The 18,668-nt window shown below is 47.2% G+C and overlaps 1 protein-coding gene across 1 annotated transcript; it reads right to left on the minus strand.

Annotated features, from left to right (window-relative positions):
• Nucleotides 1-9,380: 9,380 nt before the first annotated feature.
• DPEP3 (dipeptidase 3) lies at nt 9,381-13,424 on the minus strand. The gene is made up of 10 exons (XM_021705608.1): nt 13,186-13,424; nt 12,713-12,839; nt 12,095-12,224; nt 11,865-12,006; nt 11,554-11,623; nt 11,255-11,431; nt 10,872-10,956; nt 10,314-10,389; nt 9,712-9,847; nt 9,381-9,623 (listed from the first exon to the last, which is right to left on the minus strand). The coding sequence occupies exons 1-10, from the start codon at nt 13,422-13,424 to the stop codon at nt 9,381-9,383; spliced, it is 1,425 nt and encodes a 474-aa protein (XP_021561283.1).
• Nucleotides 13,425-18,668: the final 5,244 nt, after the last annotated feature.

Genomic DNA, 18,668 nt, shown 5'->3' on the forward strand with positions numbered 1-18,668 from the left:
TCCTCCCCGCTGTGCTCACTTCCTCCGCCCGCCCCCCGGGCCGCCCCTCGGGGGCGGGGGAGCAGGAGGGGCTCGGGCCAGCTCCTCCCCGAGGGGGGCCTAGGCGAAGTGAACCCCCCGCCAACCTCCCCCCAGCCAGACAGTGCTACTAGCGGCTCCACGCCCTGCGGAGAGCCCGATTTCTGTGTGACCTTGGTTGAGGGACCGCCCTCTCTGAGCCTCAGATGCGATACTTGTAAAACGGGGAAATGCGCTCCACGAGATGGGGCGCGGGGTGCACTGGCTCTGCGCTCTGTGCCTAGCAGGCGCCCAGTAGACAGTTCTGTTACTCAGGACGGGAAAGAGTAGGCAGGATCGGAGCAGGAGCGCACAGGCCATCCCAGTCCTACCCAGAGCCTCCCGCCATTCCTGGGTATCCCCACCCCATTCCCATCATCTCTGTCTCCCACGTCTCTGTAAACCGAACCCCGCGAAGATGCCGTCCCTACCCCGCGCCCCTCACTGCAGTTTCTCCCTGTTGGAGGAGGCTGGAGATTTCATGCCCCTTCCAAAAGCTGCTGCCTCCCTGGCGGGAAGGGTACCCATCCCCCTCGGCCGCCCCGTTGGTCCCTTTGGGACACTACATTGGGTTCTTTAGTCAAGTTCTTTTATCTTAATTTTCTCTTTTACTGTTTCACGACCTGGGGGTTCCTTTACCAAGTCGTTTACTTATTTGCTCTTAACTTTTTTCTTTCACTTTCTACTCCACTGCTTCAGATAACTTATCCATATTGGCTTTACTTTAACATCTTTATCTTTCTAGGCTATCCTTTCAGTTATTTCTCTATCAGAAAACCCCAGAGCTCATCTGACTTGTCTGTCTCCTTTTTCTCCCTCTCTTTTATGGCTCAGAGAACTTTAGAACATTAGTGAAGAATTAGTGGTATCTCTCTGACTGCTGCCTCCTCCTGGCCTCAGCTCTGGGATGGAATGAGGAATCAGAGTCTCTGGGTCCTGCAGGAGGACCTCCAAGGTGACCACCACTCTGCCTCTTACCCCACAGTCATCCGGCCAGAGCCTGTCGACTTGACCTCCCGTCCTTCACGCCGCCTTCAGCTGTCCACAGTAGCAGCCTTCCAAATGGACTCCCTGTTCTCTCCCACTGCTCATGGTAGAGCCACCTCTTCTGAAGAGAAAGCCCATGCTCTTCTCTTGGCCCACAAGGCCCTGCTCCATCTGGACCCTCCAACCTCCCCAGCCTCAGTCTTCTGGCCTCTTTCACTTCCCCAAACTCAGAGCCTTACTGCACATTACCTGCTGTTCGCTCTGACAGAATGCCTTTCTACCCTCTGCCCTCACTCTGACTAACCAAACTCCTTGGTATTAGGGGAGGTCTCACCCTGGAGTACCACTTCCTCCCCAGAAGACTTCTCAGACTCACATCCATCCACCCCACCTCACCCTCCTCTGGATTGGGTTCTTCTTAGGCACTTTCCCTTCACAGTACCCTCTGTAGGGAGACATGTGTTGGTGGGAATCTTTGATTAACGTTTTTCATGCCCACTAGACTGTGGACTTCACAAGGACAGTACGCTTTTGGTCTTGCCACCTTGGTATTCTCAGTCCCTCCCCCCCAACACATCTTTTGAATAAAGAATGAACAGGAGCCCCCTCTTTCCTGTCTTGCCTAATGCTCTGCAAAGGTTCCTGTACACCCCTACATGCAGTCTCTCCTCAGGGGTGCGGTCACGTTCTGTGTGAGGAGATAGGCCACTGCACCCCAACGGACAACCTTGGACTCCGAGGGACTCTGTGGCTAGGATACAACTTCCCCCATACCACTGACTGTCCAAGTATCCTGTACCATCAGGGTACTCGCAGGCAAAAAGAAAAAGACATTTGAGGAACACAGACATTTCAAAAGAAAATTCTTCAAACACATGGAACAAACATTCCAAATTAGCCTAATAAGCATTATAAGAGATAAGGGAGAATATTAGCAATATGAAACAAGAAAATATAAAAAAAAAGCACAGGCAGAAATATAAGATATGAAAAATATAATTGTTCTGTGGTCTATTGCTACATAATAAATTACCCCGAAACAATAATGGCTTAAAACAACAATCAACAAAAACATTTGCTCATAGCTCTGCTAGTTGAGTAAAGCTCGTCTCTACTCCATATGACATCAGCTGGGGCCAGAGGATCCCTTTCCAAGATGACTCACTCATATGGCTAACAAGTTAGTACTGGCTGTAGGCTGAGAGCTCAGTGGGGCTGTGGATCAGGGGATTGGGTTCTCTGCATGAGTACTTCTCCATGGGCGGCCTGGTTTCCTGATCGCACAGTGGCTGCAGTCCATGAGTGAGCATCCCCAGAAGCAGGGAGTAGAAGCTGACAGTTTCTCTAGGCCTAGGCCTGGAAACAGGAACAGCATCATTTCTGCTGTATTTTATTTTATTTTTTTGTTTTTTGAATAATTTTTTTTTTAAGATTTCATTGATTTATTTGACAGAGAGTGAGAGAGCACAAGCAGGGAGAGTGGCAGAGGGAGAGGGGGAAACAGGCTTCCCGCTGAGCAGGGAGCCCCATGTGGGGCTCGATCCCAGGACCCCAGGATCATGACCTGAGCCAAAGGCAGATGCTCAGTCGGGTGCCCCATCTGCTGTATTTTACTGCTCAAGCAATAACCAAGCCCAGAGTCAAGAGAGAGTGAAGAGACACTGAATCCATCTCTGGATGGGAGAAGTATCAAAGGAATATGGGACCATGTATTATAAAGTTACCGCAGGGGCACCTGGGTGGCTCAGTCGGTTAAGCGGCTGCCTTCAGCTCAGGTCATGATCCCAGGGTCCTGGGATTGAGCCCCACATTGGGCTCCTTGCTCAGTGGGGAGCCTGCTTGTCCCCTGCCTGCCACTCTGCTCTCTCCCTCTCTCTCTCTCTAAAAGAAAAAAAAAAAAACTTACCACAATAATATTTGAAACAAGGGACACAATAGGTGATCTGGTAGCAGAAAGCTATAGTTGAGAATGAATTAGTAAACTGGAAAGACCAAATTAAGCAGTCCTCCCAAAAGAAGAATGAAAAAACAATGAAAGGGAAAACAAAAAAGAGATGGAGGATGGAAACAGAAGTCCTAATATCTACACAATAGGATTCCCCAAAAAAGAGTAAAATAAAAATAGGGGGAAAGTACAACATGAACAAGCCTTGAAAACACACTAAATGTAGGAAGCCAGACACAAAAGGTCAAATATTGTATGATTCCATTTGTAAGAAATATCCAGAATAGGTAAATCCATAGAGATAGAAAGCAGATTGGTGCTTGGGGGAAGAAGGGGATGGGAAGTAACTGCTTAAGGGGTACAGGGTTTCCTTTTAGGGTGATTAAAATGTTTTAGAATGAGATAGGTGGTGGTCGCACAACATTGTGACGGTTCTAAATGCCACTGAATTATGCGCTTTAAAATGGTTAGTTTTATGGTATGTGAATTTCACTTCAATAAAAAGATTGCTAAAACTATAGGGAGAAACTGATAAATACACAATCACAGTGGAAGATTTCAACACAACCATCATGGTTACTAAGTGGTCAAGAGAAAAACAGCAAGGGTATAAAAGATTTGAACAATACAATTAATGAACTTGAACTAATGGACATGTGTATAGTTCGACATCCAACAATTGGAAAATTCCATATTTTTGTCAAGTATGCTTGGAACATTTACAAAAACTGATTATTGGTTGTGAGGAGTATCTCAACAGAACTTCTGCTTCCTAGCATAATGGCATAACAGGGGCCAAATTCACCTCTCTGTAAAATAAAGAGAACTCCTGACAAAATGTATAAAACAATGATTTTCAGACATTGGACAATGGGTAGTACAGGATTGTGATCCCAGATGAAAGGAAAATAAAAATGATGTGAGCCCTATGACAGCACTAGCTTATTGCCTAATTTCCAGGCTGTAGCGTGGAAGGGTGGGGAACCTAAATGGAACCCAGTGGTCTTGCTGTGTTGAGGAGAAAAAAAAAATCAGCTTTTGGGAAGACCAAAGCAGGTAGATTTGCAGGATAGAATACCAGAGGAGGAAGCTGCACAAAGAGAGAGGTCTGGAGATCTGTAGCAGGTCCTCTTGAGTCCACCAGAGAATTGATCTGCACCCATATAAGAGGAAGCTGTCAAGGCCAAGGAAAGAACCACTGGAAAGAAGTAGGCTCCACAATTCCTGCAGCTCACATAGTTCATGTTCCCACCAGCTACAGTGAAAGACCTTTTAATATATGGGGCATTAGCTAGACTCTTCATAAGGACATTGCCCCATCAGGCTAGCTTAGCCCTAGATGAAAAAACAGTTGTCCTAACAAAGCACTGAGGTCACCCTATAGAAGTGGGACCGACCCACCCTCCCTAAAATATGGTTCAGATGTCAAGACTACACACACTCCCAGAGAGTTATAGAAACGTTCATTACTCACATAATGAGGCTTTCTGGGGAGAATAGGATGAACTTCCAACCTGGCCCAAAAATGGTTTCATAGAGGTGGGAAAGGACACAGACTTGGAGTTTATGGACATACATACAGCCTATAAGCACTGGAGAAGATGCTCATCATTAGTCACTAGGTAAATGCGCATCAAGAACACAATGTGAGGTTGGTGGTTGAGATACCATTTCACACCCTTTAGGTTAACTATCACCAAAAAAATGGAAGATAAGTGCTGGCAAGGATGTGGAGAAACTGGAACCCATGCATATTGCTGGTGGGGATAGAAAATGGTACAGCTGGCTGCCATTGAAAACAGTTTGGCAGTTTGGCAAAAAGCTAAACACAGAATTAGCATATGATCCGGCAATTCTATTCTAGGTATATACACAAAGGAATTGAAAGCAAGGACTTGAACAGATGCCTGTATGCCATTGTTCACTGCACAGCTGAAAGGTGGAAGCAACCTTAGTTTTCATCGACAGATGTGTGGATAACAAATTGTGATCTGCCCATGCAAGGGAATATTTTTCAGCCATAAAAAAGGAATGAAGTCTGATATATGCTACAATGTAGATGAACCTTGAAGACATTTGGTTCAATGAAATAAGCTGGATGCAAAAGGACAGATGTTGTATGATTCCACTTACAGAAGTCAGCTAGAATAGATAAACTCATAGAGCCTGGAAAAAGAATAGAGGTTCCCAGGGGCTGAGGTGAAGGGAAATGGGAAGTTATTGCTTAGTGATTAGAGTTTTTGTTTGGGATAATGAAAAAGTTTTGGAAATACCAATGATGTTTGTACATTTGTGAGTGTAATTAATGCCACTGATTTGTACACTTAAAAATGGTGAAAATGAGGGCCATTTGGCTGGCTCAGTCAGTGGAGCATGTGACTCTTGATCTCAGGGTCAGGAGTTCAAGCCCCATGTTGGGTGTAGAAATTACTTAAAAATGAGATCTGTATTTTATTATTTTTTAAGATTTTCTTTATTTATTTTAGGGAAATAGAGAGCATGTGTGCATGTGTGAGCAGGGGGTGGGGGAGGAGGTAATCTTTTTTTCCCCCAAGATTTTATTTATTTATTTGAGAGAGAGAGAGAAGGAACAGTGGGGAGGGGCAGAGGGAGAGGCAGGGAGAGAGAGAGAGAGAAGTAGACTCCCCGCTGAGCAGGAAGCCCGATGTGGGGCTCGATTCTAGGATCCGGAGATCATTACCTAAGCTGAAGGAAGGCACTTAACCTACTGAGCCACCCAGGCGACCCTTTTTTTTTTTTTTTTAAAGATTTTATTCATTTATTTGTCAGAGAGAAAAAGAGAGAGAGCACAAGCAGGGGGAGTCGCAGGCAGAGGGTGAAGCAGACTCCCTGCTGAGCGAGGAGCCCAATGTGGGACTCCATCCCAGGGCCCCAGGATCGTGACCTGAGCCGAAGGCAGATGCTTAACCAACTGAGCCACCCAGGTATCCCAAGAGAATTTTTTTTTTTTAAAGATTTTATTTATTTGAGAGAGAAAGAAAGAGAGCAGAGGGGAGGGGCAGAGGGAAAGGGAGACAGAGAATCCTAGGCAGACTCCCTGCTGAGTGCGGAGCCCTATGGAGCTTGATCTCATGATGCTGAGATCATGACCTGAGCTGAAAATCTGAGTCAGATGCTTAATCGACTGAGCCACTCAGGCACCCCTAGTCTTTTTTTTTTTTTTTAATTGTGATATAATTGACACATAAAGTGGTGTAACTCAGGCATTTTCTAAGTATCTGAGTTTGATGATAACACTTTCTTCTTTTCCTATTTAAAGGCTCAACCTGAGGATACATCCCTGAACATTAAGTTTAGCCTTTTCTGGTTTTTATTTTGCTTTTTAAGTAGGCTCTATGCTGAACATAGGGCTCGAACTCAAGACCCAGAGATCAAGAGTTGTGTGCTCTCCCGACTGAGTCAGCCAGGCATCGCCAAAAACCTTTTTGTTGACAAAAAATATCCATACAGAAAAATTCACATACCAGGACACCTTAAGTGTCTGCCTTCGGCTCAAGTCATGATCCCAGGGTCCTGGGATTGAGTCCCTCATCAGGCTCCTTGCTCAATGGGGAGCCTGCTTCTCTTTCTGCCTGCCGCTCCCCCTGCTTGTTCTCTCTCTCCCTCTCTCTCTGGCAAACGAATAAATAAAATCTTTAAAAAAATAAAATAAAGGGCGCCTGGGTGGCTCAGTCGTTAAGCGTCTGCCTACGGCTCAGGTCATGATCCCAGGGTCCTGGGATCGAGCCCTGCATCGGGCTCCTGCTCGGCGGGAAGCCTGCTTCTCTCTCTCCCACTCCCCCTGCTTGTGTTCCTCTCTCGCTGTGTCTCTCTCTGTCAAATAAATAAATAAAATCTTTAAAAAAAAATAAAATTAAAAAAAATAAATTAAGAAAAAGAAAAATTCACATACCATATGTGTATATAGCATGCTGAATGTTCACAAAATAAACACACCCATGCAACCAGCACCCGGATCAAGATATAGAACTTTACCAGAAACCCAAAAGCCCTTCCTCATGCCCACTTCCAGGAATTACCTCCCCCCAAACTGACTGTAACAGTATAGATCACTTTTGCCTGTTTTTGTACTTCATATACATGGAATAATATGAGATATATTATTTTGTCCTGGCTTTCACTCAACATTACTTTGAGAGATTCTTGCAAGTTGTGTGTAACTGTCTTTGGATATATGGGTCTTCAACTTTCATAAAAACTGTCAAACTGTCTCCCAAAGCAGTTTTTATCAGTTCATACTGCCACCAGCCGGGTGTAAGTATGCTTGTTTCTCCACATTCTTGCTAACACTCTGTACTGTTCACCTGTTGAAATTTTTAGTTGTCTTCACTATGAGTTTTATTTTGCATTTCCTTAGTGGCTAATAAGGTTGACTACCTTTTCATACTCTCATTGGCCGTTTGAATATCCTTTCTTATAAAGTTCCTATTCAAATATCTTGCCCATTTTTATATTGGGCTGTCTGTCTCTGGATATAAGTCTTCTGTCAATTATGTTTGTTTTTTTTTTTAAAGATTTTATTTATTTGACAGAGACACAGCAAGAAAGGGAACACAAGCAGGGGGAGTGGGAGAGGGAGAAGCAGGCTTCCCACTGTGCAGGAAGCCCGATGTGGGGCTTGATCCCAGGACCCTGGGATCATGACCTGAGCCGAAGGCAGACGCTTAACGACTGAGCCACCCAGGTGCCCCTCTTCTGTCAGTTATATATGTTGAAAATTTCTCTTACTCTGTGGCTTGCTTTTTCACTCTTTTAATGGTATCTTATGGCAATTGTAAGTTATTAATTTTAATGTTACCCAATTTATCAATATTTTCCTTGTCATTAAGGCTTTTTATGTCCAGGGTCCCTGTGCTGAGGTCACCAAAGTATTTTCCTACATTATCTTCTAGGAGTTTTACTCTTTTGCCTTCTGCATTTGGATCAATAACATATTCAAATTAATTTTATATTGTATGTTGCATTCTGTATGGCGTGAGCTAAGGGATCAATATTCTCTCCCCCCCCCCCAATGAATATCCAGTTGTCCCAGTTTGTCCTTGTTCTCCTTTACGTCACATCCAACCTCCCTCCTGACTTCTGGCCGGCTTATCTGTATAGACTAAGACCAAACACTAGATGCACAGGTAACAAACAGCCTTGCGTAGATTTTTCCATTGGCTCTTATATATGCATGAAGTCCAATCGCTATGATAAATCTCTTATTTTATATCATTCATAGTGGATCTACTTACCTGATCAAACACTGACTGAAATAATACCCTTAAAGTGACAGAACTCATTCTACCAGATAGCAAGACTTGTTAGAAAGTTAGTGAAATTAAGACATTGTGGTATTGATACCATGATAAACAAATAAATGGAACAGAATTCGAAAATAGACCTACACATATATGGACATGATTTATAACATAGGCACTGTAGATAACATATACATACACAGAGAGTATAATTTCTCTTTCTCCCAATTTCAAGTTCCCATGGAAGGAACTTAGATCAGGCTCTGGCCTGAGTGGATCAGGAGAGGAAAAGTGGCCCAAGATGGAGGGTCTGTAGTAAGCCAAGCAAATGGTGCTAGTTTCCTTTTCTTTTTCTTTTTAAGATTTTATGTTTCCCCATCCACTAAAAAATCAGTTTAACAACAAATGAGGACTTTATTTGAAAAAATATAAAACCTTTATAAATTTTCTCTCTTGACATTTCCAAACAAGTTACTGTTTATTTTATAAATGGTATCAGCTTCAGCTTCTTAAACACACACACACACACACACACACAGCGGGGCTCCTGGGTAGCCCATTCAGTTAAGCGTCTGGCTCTAGGTTTTGGCTCAGGTTGTGATCTGGTCATGAGATGGAGCTGCACATCTGGCTCCAGCTTGGTGCTCAGGTGCTCAGCGTGGAGTCGGCTTGGATTCTCTCTCCCTCTCCCTCTCCCCTCCCCTTTAAAATAAATAAATCTTAACACACACACACACACACACACACACACACACGAACCCTTCAGAGACTGGGAACCCACCCATTGTCATATTCCATGATGGGATAGACACCACACAGAACTAGATTCCTTTGTGCTCTTCTGTGGGCTCAGGCTTTTAGCATAAGAATATGGTAAGATCCCTCAGTGCTTCCCAAAAGAGACAAAGCTGGAGGCCACTCACCTTGAGCACCTGGGGCTAGACCTACAAGACCCCTCACCAACCAAGAGCCCACCAGACCCCACTCCCCTGCTCCCCAGGGAGAAGGAAGGATTTCCACACCAGGGTCCACACCCAAAATGTTTATTCTCAGCATATACTTGTGTCTGGATGACCAGGAGGGGCACTTTGTGAGACTTTGCCGCAGTGGCCTCGGGGGGACTGGCCAGGTCACCAGAGACACAGGGTGAGGATTGAGAATGTGGCAGCAGCCACGAGATCTAGAACGGAGTATGGGGAGGCTTTCGAGGGTCTCTGGAGGACCTGATGGGTTGGCCACTTGGTCACCTCCAGGTGTGTGGCCAGGTGTTTACTCTGAGGCTGAGACAGGAGGTGGGAGTGGCAAGACCTGACCACCTGCCTGTCTGGAAACTCATCCTCCACAGGGCTCTGCCCACTGTTCTCCTCTCTCACCTGGGGGCGGGAGTCAGCAGTCAGTGGCACCCCCCCCCCCCGCACCTACTCAAACCACTGCACCATCCTTTTGCCCAGCCCAGCACACCTGTTCCACCTGTCTGAAGACCCGCAGCAGGTTTCCACGAAGGACACCCTGGAGCTCGTCCTCACTCCAGCCACGACTCAGCAACTCCTCTATCAGAACCGGGTACGTGGACACGTCCTCCAGCCCCTGAGGGAACCTGTGTGGCCGTGAGTCAGCCAGCTGTGAAACCTCAACCTTGATCCTGGTCTAGGGCCCACCGTCCCACCAGCCCCAATCACATTTGCAAAATTGAAGGCCATGTCCTCCAGGCTACTGAATGTCACTTTGGGAACTCCTTCTGTTGCATTTATGCCCTGAGCAGATGATTGGCCCAAAACAGAGCTGCTGGGCTGGGAGTGGAGCATGTGCTGGGCAAATGAGCTCTGCTGGCAGGAGGAAGGTACTTAGTGAATGTGATGATCTGGAGTGGGAGTGGGTCCACCAGGCCACAGGAGGGACAGGGAGAGCCCAGGAAACATGCCCTGGAATGGAGAGATATCAGGGGAGCTGGAAAACCAGAGCCTATAGGCAAGGTCTGAAGGATGGGAGGACCATGGCATGGGAACAGAGACTAAAGGACTCCCTGCTCTCCTGCCCAAGACAAAGCCCAGGGAAACACTCACCGACCAGACCCATCATAATTTCCGCCAATCCCGATGAACTCGGATCCAATGACTGCTCTGATGTGGTCAAAGTGATCTAGGGGGTAGGGGTTACTAGTGGGCAGCAGAGGCTGGAGTTAGCCCTGGTCTGGGGAAGCTTAGCCCTGGCCAGTTCTCCTGCCCACGGCACTCCACGCCATGGCAGCTGACTTTAGGGAGCCCCTGGCCAGTTGTGAGTTCTGACGTGGCCATAGGCTCAACAGTGGACTTCAGAGCTGCACCTTTAGAATTTTTTTCTGCCCAGGAGCCACCCTGCCTCTGGGTTCCTTAAGAGCCTGCCTTCCTGTCCAGAGAGGTGAGAGCAAAGAATTTCAGAGGCAGAGGCAGTTGCTTCCCCCAAACACACCAGCACTGACTGTGGCCCCAGACCTGGGTGGCAGTAAGAGCTGTGTCTGCTCCCCTGGGTCATCAGAGGTCGGCCCACTGCCCAATAGGCGTACTGAGCTGCTGGAGCTGTCCCGAGGGCCCCCTGTGGTCACAGGCTCAAACTAGAAGGGCAGAAGTCCAAGTGAGGCTCACCTGCCACGGTGGACACATTAGCAAACAGGTTACACTGAAGCACCCCCATGGACAGCGTCACCATCACAATGCCACCATTCTTCTTCTACAGGGATAAACAAATGCACACTCAGTTTGGCTCTTCTGGCCTGATGGCCTGCTCTGGGCCCTGGGGGCCCTGGTAGGACAGTGCTCAGTCCTAGCTTCAGGGGCGGAAGAGGCTTCACCTCTGGGTTTGTGGGTCCCTGAGTGGAGCCGATTTGGCTTTGATTTTCAGAGATGGGGGAGGGTTACCCAGCCTTGCATCCAAGGGGGAGGCCTGGGCTAGTAGCTCTGTTCAAGGTCTAGAATGTTTGTATGAAGCACACCCAGCTCTGGGCTTGAGGGCTGAGGTAGCTACTCACCAGAAGTTGTAGGATGTCATCAGGAACATTCAGCACACTGTCGCACACGGCCCTGGCAGCGGAGTGGGAGAAGATCACGGGAGCCTTTGACACCTTCAGGGCTCGTCGTACCAAGGTGTCTGACGCACAGGACAAGTCCACCATCATGCCCAGGCGGTTCATTTCCCCTATCACCTTCTGCAGAGACAGTTTTTTTAAATTTTATTTTTGAGGTGGGGGAGATGTCAAGGATGCACATACGTACACATTATCTGTTTGTAGGGAACAGGTGGGGTAGGGTATGGAACAGGAGTCCTCACCTCACCAAAGCTTGTCAACCCACTGACATTGGTGTAGAAGTGGTGCTTAAACTTGGTGGAGCTTTCTGCCCTGCAGGACAACCAGAAGAGGGAAGTTTCTCAAAGGCCACATCATGGGCATCAGAGCCTGGGGGCTCCACAGTCTGTCTGTTTGTCCATCCGTCCCACCTCCGGAACAGAGTAAGGACCTGAGTCAGCTGCTTTCTGGGAGTGTGAGGGACCTGCTGGGGTGGACTCCTCTGTCCTCACCTCTTTGGCTGTTGCCCCACCATGCTGTCTACCATTTCACCCCAGCCAGGCACTGTGCTCACCAAGGTGTGTTGCAGGTGAAGGTGAGTGTCAGGTAGCGCACTCCCAGCAGGTAGAAACCACGCAGCACAGAGAGGCTGCTGTCCAGTGAGTGACCACCCTCCACACCAATGAGGCAGGCCAGCTTTTGAGTGCTGTTCAGACCTGGAAGAGGCTGGATCATCAAGTGGTCAGGGCCCAGGACCAGAACCACCAGAGTGAGCTCCTAACTATACCCCATTTGCCAGCCCACCTTTGGCTGAGGTCACTAGTTCCAGTTCAGAGTAGGAGGCGCACATGCGACGAATGAGGTCAATCTGCTCCAGGGTGAGGCGCAGGGCATCCTGGTCCTGGGTCTGGCAGGGGGCATAGGCTGACCAGAACTAGAGGTAGGCCCCGGGGGTCCAAAATGAGATTAGGGTGGTCTCCAATGTCCCTGGCCTGCCATTCCTCCTCAGCCCCCAAGCCACTCATTTGGGTCAGTGGCCCAGAATGAAATACTGCATGACCCTATGGTATCCTGATGACTGTGAAGCTTGCCGCCAGCAGTCAGACTGTGAAACAGCATTGTCTGCTGTTTGTCCATGTGCTGTGTGAATGCCCCAAGGCCAATCCACTATGTCCTTTTGGCTCTAGCAGCCCCACCCTCACCAGAGATTTTCGGGTCACTTTCTGTGTGTCTCCACAGAACCTGGGCACCCATGTGGCTGGCCTGTCTTGGCCTCCAGTGCCCCCACATTCCTGGCAGCCACATGATGACACACTGTGTGTCCTATGATTCTAATCACCCAGAGGCCTGCCCATCCAGGTTTCTGTGGCCCCAACATTTCCCAGCAGCCATGCTGTGGCACCCTGTGTATCCCTGTGGTACCTGGGCACCCACGAGGCCATCCTTAAGCTTGTCCAAGCTGGTCTGGCCACGACTGAAATGTCGCAGGTTAACATCTTGTAGCCTGTTCTGGAAAAGCTGTCTCAGGAGCTGGGGCAAATGGTTGTGGCTGGGGGCATCAAGACAAGGTTAGAGTTGGGGACATGACCTCCAGGTCAGGCAGGGCATGTCGACATACCTGAGCCTGTCCTCTCCCGGTCCACCTCCCCGTGTCACACTGACAATATGGAAGAACTCCTGAGGTGCAGCTTTTGGAGGGGGGAAGGTGTACACCAGGACGGGGGGAGGGGGAGAGGGAGAAGCAGAATGGGGGGAGGGGGCTTGGGTGATGGAGGAGAGAGTGCATACAGGGGGTGGTACGAGGGAGCTTCCTCACTAGCCCTGCACGCTGAGAACTCCTTCCCCGCTCTGGGGTGGGCTCCGTCTCCACGCGCCCCCACACCGCACCTACGCACCCGTCCACGAGACGGAAGTCCCGCATCAGGGCCCGCGCGCGCTCCCGCAGACTTGGAGTGCTGGAGATGGCCGGCGGGGTTCGGGAGCTGGGGGCTCCGGGCGTGGTCTGGGCTCTGGGGGCTCCCGGCGTGGTCTGGGCGCGCGGTACCCGCCACTGCAGCAGAGACAGCAGGAGCAGGAGACGCAGCAGAAGTCTCCAGCGGAGCGCGGGGGTACCCTCGAGGCCCAGGGGCCGCATGCTGCTCAGGGTTGAACGGACGGGCGGGCAGGGGCTGGTCTCGAGAGGAGGGGTGGTGACGGGCAGAGGGCGAGATGGGGTCCTGACCGACCGTCGATGAAGGTGACCCAGCGGCGCGGCCTCGTGAGGAGGGGGCTGGAGTCAGAAGGCTTCCACCGCCGAGCGGGGATTCGCAACGCCGCCGCGCAGCGTGGCCGCAGGGGGCGACACAGACCTCCGCCGCCAACTAGGAGGGCGCCCCAGTGGGCCCCACCAGCCTCTGCCGCGCGCGCCCTCCGCTCCTGCGTCTGCCCCTGCACCTACTGCCTTCCCGGCTCCTGGGACCCACGGACGGATGGCGGGGAGGGCGGTGGAGGCCAGCAGTCTGCCCATTCTCACCCCTAGCCAGACAGGTCGCAGGTCCACGTGGGGTTTTAGTTGCAGGAAGGTGCCCCGCCCTGCAATAGGTCAAACATTCCGTGAAAAAGAGTGAATTGGATCTGTCTGTTTTGACTGAGAGAAAAAGGATTTTATTTGTTTTTCATAAAAATGAAATTTATGAGTAATATTATGGGAAACCATTTTGTTTTAGTATCTGGTATTGAAATTTGCTTCTGTAATGTGTTATATGTGCACACACAAAAAAAAGACTCTAGATACTAAACATTAGTAGTAGCCATCTTGGAAAGGGGGTTACCCACTCGGTGGTCAGTTTACGTCACATCTTCTTCTGTAATATGGTCATCCTGGCTGAGGGATGTCGTGGGTGGTGCTGGTGAAGTGGAGGCACCACAGCAGCTGACCCTTGAAAGGATGGGGTCTGGATTGGCAGGGGGTGGAGAGGGCATCCCAGGTTGGACAATAGCCCAGGCAAAGGTCTGGTTGGGACAGGACAGCCGTCTGTAAGGAAGGAGCTGGAAGGTCCTTGAAGGCATAGAATAGTGGGACAAGAGTTCTTGCAGGTAAGGGTATGAGGGGGCTTGGTCTGACACATGATTTCATGTGGGAAGAAATCCTCCTTCAAGACAAGGTGGTTTCCAGGATGGCCAGAGGCCTGGACAGTATAATTCATTGTTTTCTGCAGAAAAAACCCTGATACAGTGGGAACTGATCTCAGAACTGCATTTGGGTGGCATCTGGGCTTCCTGGGCCTGCACCAGGTCCTATGAGGCTGAGAAGGGCCTATAGCACAGACTAAAATCTGAATCGCCCCCCTTCTGTATCTGGGCCTGTCACCTATTCTCCCATCTGAGCTCCCTGATAATTGGGCCTCCCCTTCTGGGCACCAGGAGAAGGGCCTTGAACTCTGGTCCTTACTGCCTCCTGTTCATCACTGCTCCCTACTCATGCTGAGGGGTTAAGGACTAAGTCTGACCCTGCTGCCTCCAGCTTTGTCTCTCTCAGGAGTGAGACAGAGAGACAGATTGTTTGTTCTGGTCTCTCATATACTGAGCTGTCTTGCCATGGGAGGTTTTCATTTAAGTGACATAAACGACATAATGAATGATGAATTTGCTAATAGTTTATCAAAAGTTCAGAAGTATTGGGGCGCCTGGGTGGCTCAGTCGGTTAAGCGTCTGACTCTTGGTTTCAGCTCAGGTCATGATCTCAGGGTTGTGAGACTGAGCCCCACGTTGGGCTCCACACTCAGTGAGGAGTCTGCTTGAGATTCTCTCTCCCTCTTCCTCTGTCCCTCCCACTCTGCTCTCTAGCTCTCTCATAAACAAATAAATATATTTTTAAAAGTTCTGAAGTATTGTACATACAGCTATTTCTTATAATAGTCTTAGGTGAAAGGAGAGGGCATGATGTTTATAATTAATTTTTAATGTCATCAAAGTAATACATAAACACCATTTCAAATGTCTGGTTTTGGTTTACTAAGTAAATCAGAGTTACATTCTTCCTGATAACGACTGGAAAAGTTGGGCAAAATATAAAAAGGATCTTCCTGAAAGACATCAGAGAGGTAAACAAGATATTAAAAAATTACTTATGAGGATCCCGCCAGGGTGGAAACCCAGAGATGAGCCCAACTTTTGGGCTGTCTCTTCCACAAGGGGTATTGTGGTCTAAAGAGACAGAGATTAGCGTCCAGGGTCCACCAAAGTAAGGAGGACCCTGATGAACACTTTGTTTTGAGTTAGAACACAAAAAAGAATGCACCTAGGAGAAAGAACAAGTGAACCTACCCCAGGCCTGCAGCAACTCTGGTTATTAAGCAATTATTTCTCAACTCCAGATGCAGTCTTCTATTCTCTGCTCTGTGAAGCTGGGGCTCAAACTCTTAAAACCATATTTCCTAGACCCCTAGCTGGCTTCCTGGCATTCTGCCAATAGCAACACAGGGCCCTCCCATAAGTTTCTATCTTCTACCACCTCTTCCCATTTTTTCCTAAATGGACCCTGAGCTGGATCAGCTCCTCTTGGAAGGATCTGTAAAGGGATTAAGGTCACCTCAGAGTGCTACACAATCCACCCAAAGGAGTCAAGAAAGGAGAGAGCAGGTAAAGTGAACAGAAAGCACTATTAGAACTTTCTGAGTAATACACTGCAGAGCACAGCCAATTTGGAGCCTGAGGCAAAAGGAAAATGTGTGTGTGTTCCTATATACATTTTTTTTTTAAAGATTTTATTTATTTATTTCAGAGAGAGAGAATGAAAGAGAGCACATGAGAGGGGGGAGGGGCAGAGGGAGAAGCAGACTCCCCGCCCAGCAGGGAGCCCGATGCGGGACTCGATCCTGGGACTCCAGGATCATGACCTGAGCCGAAGGCAGTCGCCTAACCAACTGAGCCACTCAGGCGCCCCCTATATACATTTTTAATGTATTTTTAATGATGAACTTTTCTAGAACACTAAAATAGTTGAAAAATATTTAAAAACTGAAAAGTAGGTGTATTAACTCACAACATTATTTTACTGATACCCAAACCAGAATTTATTATAATTTCACTTAACTGGCTTTAATGGAGGCAAACTCATGAATAAAATTTTCTTTCTTTTTTCTTTTTTTGGCTTTTTAAGTTTTCATTTTAATTCTAGTTAGTTAAAATATAGTATTATATGTCTCAAGTGCACAATATTATATTAGTTTCAGCAATTCCATACATCACCCAGTGCTTATCACAAGTGCACTCCTTAATCCCCATCACCGATTTCCCCCATCCCCTGATCCACCTCTGCTCTGATAACCATCAGTTTGTTTTCTGCTGTTAAGAGTCTGTTTCTTGATTCGTCTCTCTCTTTTTTCCCTTTGTTTTGTTTCTTAAATTCCACACAGGTGAAATCTTATGGTATTTGTCTTTCTCTGACTGACTTCTTTTGCTTAGCATTATACTCTCTAGCTCCAGCCATGTCATTGCAAATGGCAAGATTTCATTCTTTTTTTATAGCTGAATAATACTCCATTGTATGTATATATATCTCGTCTTCTTTATCCATTCATCACTCGATGGACACTTGGCCTGCTTCCATAATTTGGCTCTTTTGTAAATAATGCTGCTATAAACATGGGGGTGTATGTATCCCTTTGAATTAAGTGTTTTTGTATTCTTTGGGTAAATAACCCAGTAGTGCGTTGTTGGCTCTGTATGATAGTTCTATTTTTAACTTTTTGAGGAACCTCCATCCTATTTTCCACAGTGGCTGTACAAGCTTGCATTCCTACCAACAGTATACAAGTGTTCCTTTTTCTCCACATCCTTGCCAACATGTGTTGTTTCTTGTGTTGTTGGTTTTAGCCATTCTGACAGATGTGAGGCGATATCTCATTGTGATTTTCATTTGCATTTCGCTGATAGTAAGTGACAATGAACATCTCATAAATAATATTTTCAAAATCTACTTCTTTGCTTAGCTCATTTTCTATTGAGAGATTGAATGTTTGTCAATTTCTCTTTACCAAGTGAGAATCTTAAATAATTTTTAAGTAACTGCAGCTTAATGAAACTCCTTTTATAGGATGCCATCGTGACTGGTATAGTTAAAATTTTTTTCAAGGCCATGTCCAAATTTGCATAAAATTCCACTAAGCAAAAATCGTTAATCAATTTTTTTTTAAAGATTTTATTTATTTATTTGACAGAGAGATAGAAGAGCACAAGCAGAGGGAATGGCAGAGGGAGAAGGAGAAGCAGGCTCTGCACTGAGCAGGGAACCCAATGTGGGACTCGATCCCAGGACCCTGGGATCATGACCTGAGCCGAATGCAGACGCTTAACCATCTGAGCCACCCAGGCGCCCCGTTAATCAATTTTTAAAATTGATTTTTAAAAATCCAATACAATGCTAAGTATCTTTGTTGTGTGTTTCTTAAAAATATTTTATTTTATTTTTTAAGATTTTATTTTTAAGTAATATCTACACCCAAAGCGGGACTCAGATCTACAACCCCGAGAGCAAGGGTCACATGCTCCAGCAACTGAGCCAGCCAGGTGCCCCTCTTAAAACTATTTTATTTATTTATTTATTTATTTATTATTTATTTATTATTATTTTTAGACTTTTAATTTTTTTTTTAAAGATTTTATTTATTTATTCATGAGAGACAGAGAGAGAGAGGCAGGGGGAGAAGCAGGCTCCCAAGGAGCAGGGAGCCCGATGCGGAACTCGATCCCAGGACCCTGGGACCATGACCTGGGCCGAAGGCAGACGCTTAACCATCTGAGCCACCCAGGCGCCCTTTAGATTTTTAATTTATTTGTTAGAGAGAAAGAGATAGCGAGAGCAGAAACACAAGCAGGGGGAGTGGGAGAGGGAGAAGCAGGCTTCCCGCCGAGCGGGGAGCTGGATGCGGGGCTCAGTCCCAGGACCCCGGGACCATGACCTGAGCCGAAGGCAGACGCCTAACGACTGAGCCACCCAGGCACCCCTTAAAACTATTTTAGTTGGAATTTCTACAGGACTTAAAATTTCAGAATATGTAAGAGTCAAGTCCATGGCTGTTTTTGACAAATCATATGTATTCACAGAACATAACTTTTCTCCAATTAAGAATTCAAAATCTGAAGACACTTTATTTAAATTTTTTTTTTAAAGATTTTTAAAATTTATTTATTTATTTATTTATTTATTTATTTATTTATTTATTAAAGATTTTATTTATTTGACAGAGCACAAGCAGAGGGAGAGAGAGGGAGAAGCAGGTTCCCTGCTGAGCAAGGAGCCCGATATGGGACTCGATCCCAGGACCCTGGGATCATGACGTGGGCCGAAGGCAGCCGCTTAACCGACTGAGCCACCCAGGCGTCCCAAGATTTTATT

Source organism: Neomonachus schauinslandi, chromosome 16 (assembly GCF_002201575.2).
Source record: "Neomonachus schauinslandi chromosome 16, ASM220157v2, whole genome shotgun sequence".
Lineage (NCBI taxonomy): Eukaryota > Metazoa > Chordata > Mammalia > Carnivora > Phocidae > Neomonachus > Neomonachus schauinslandi.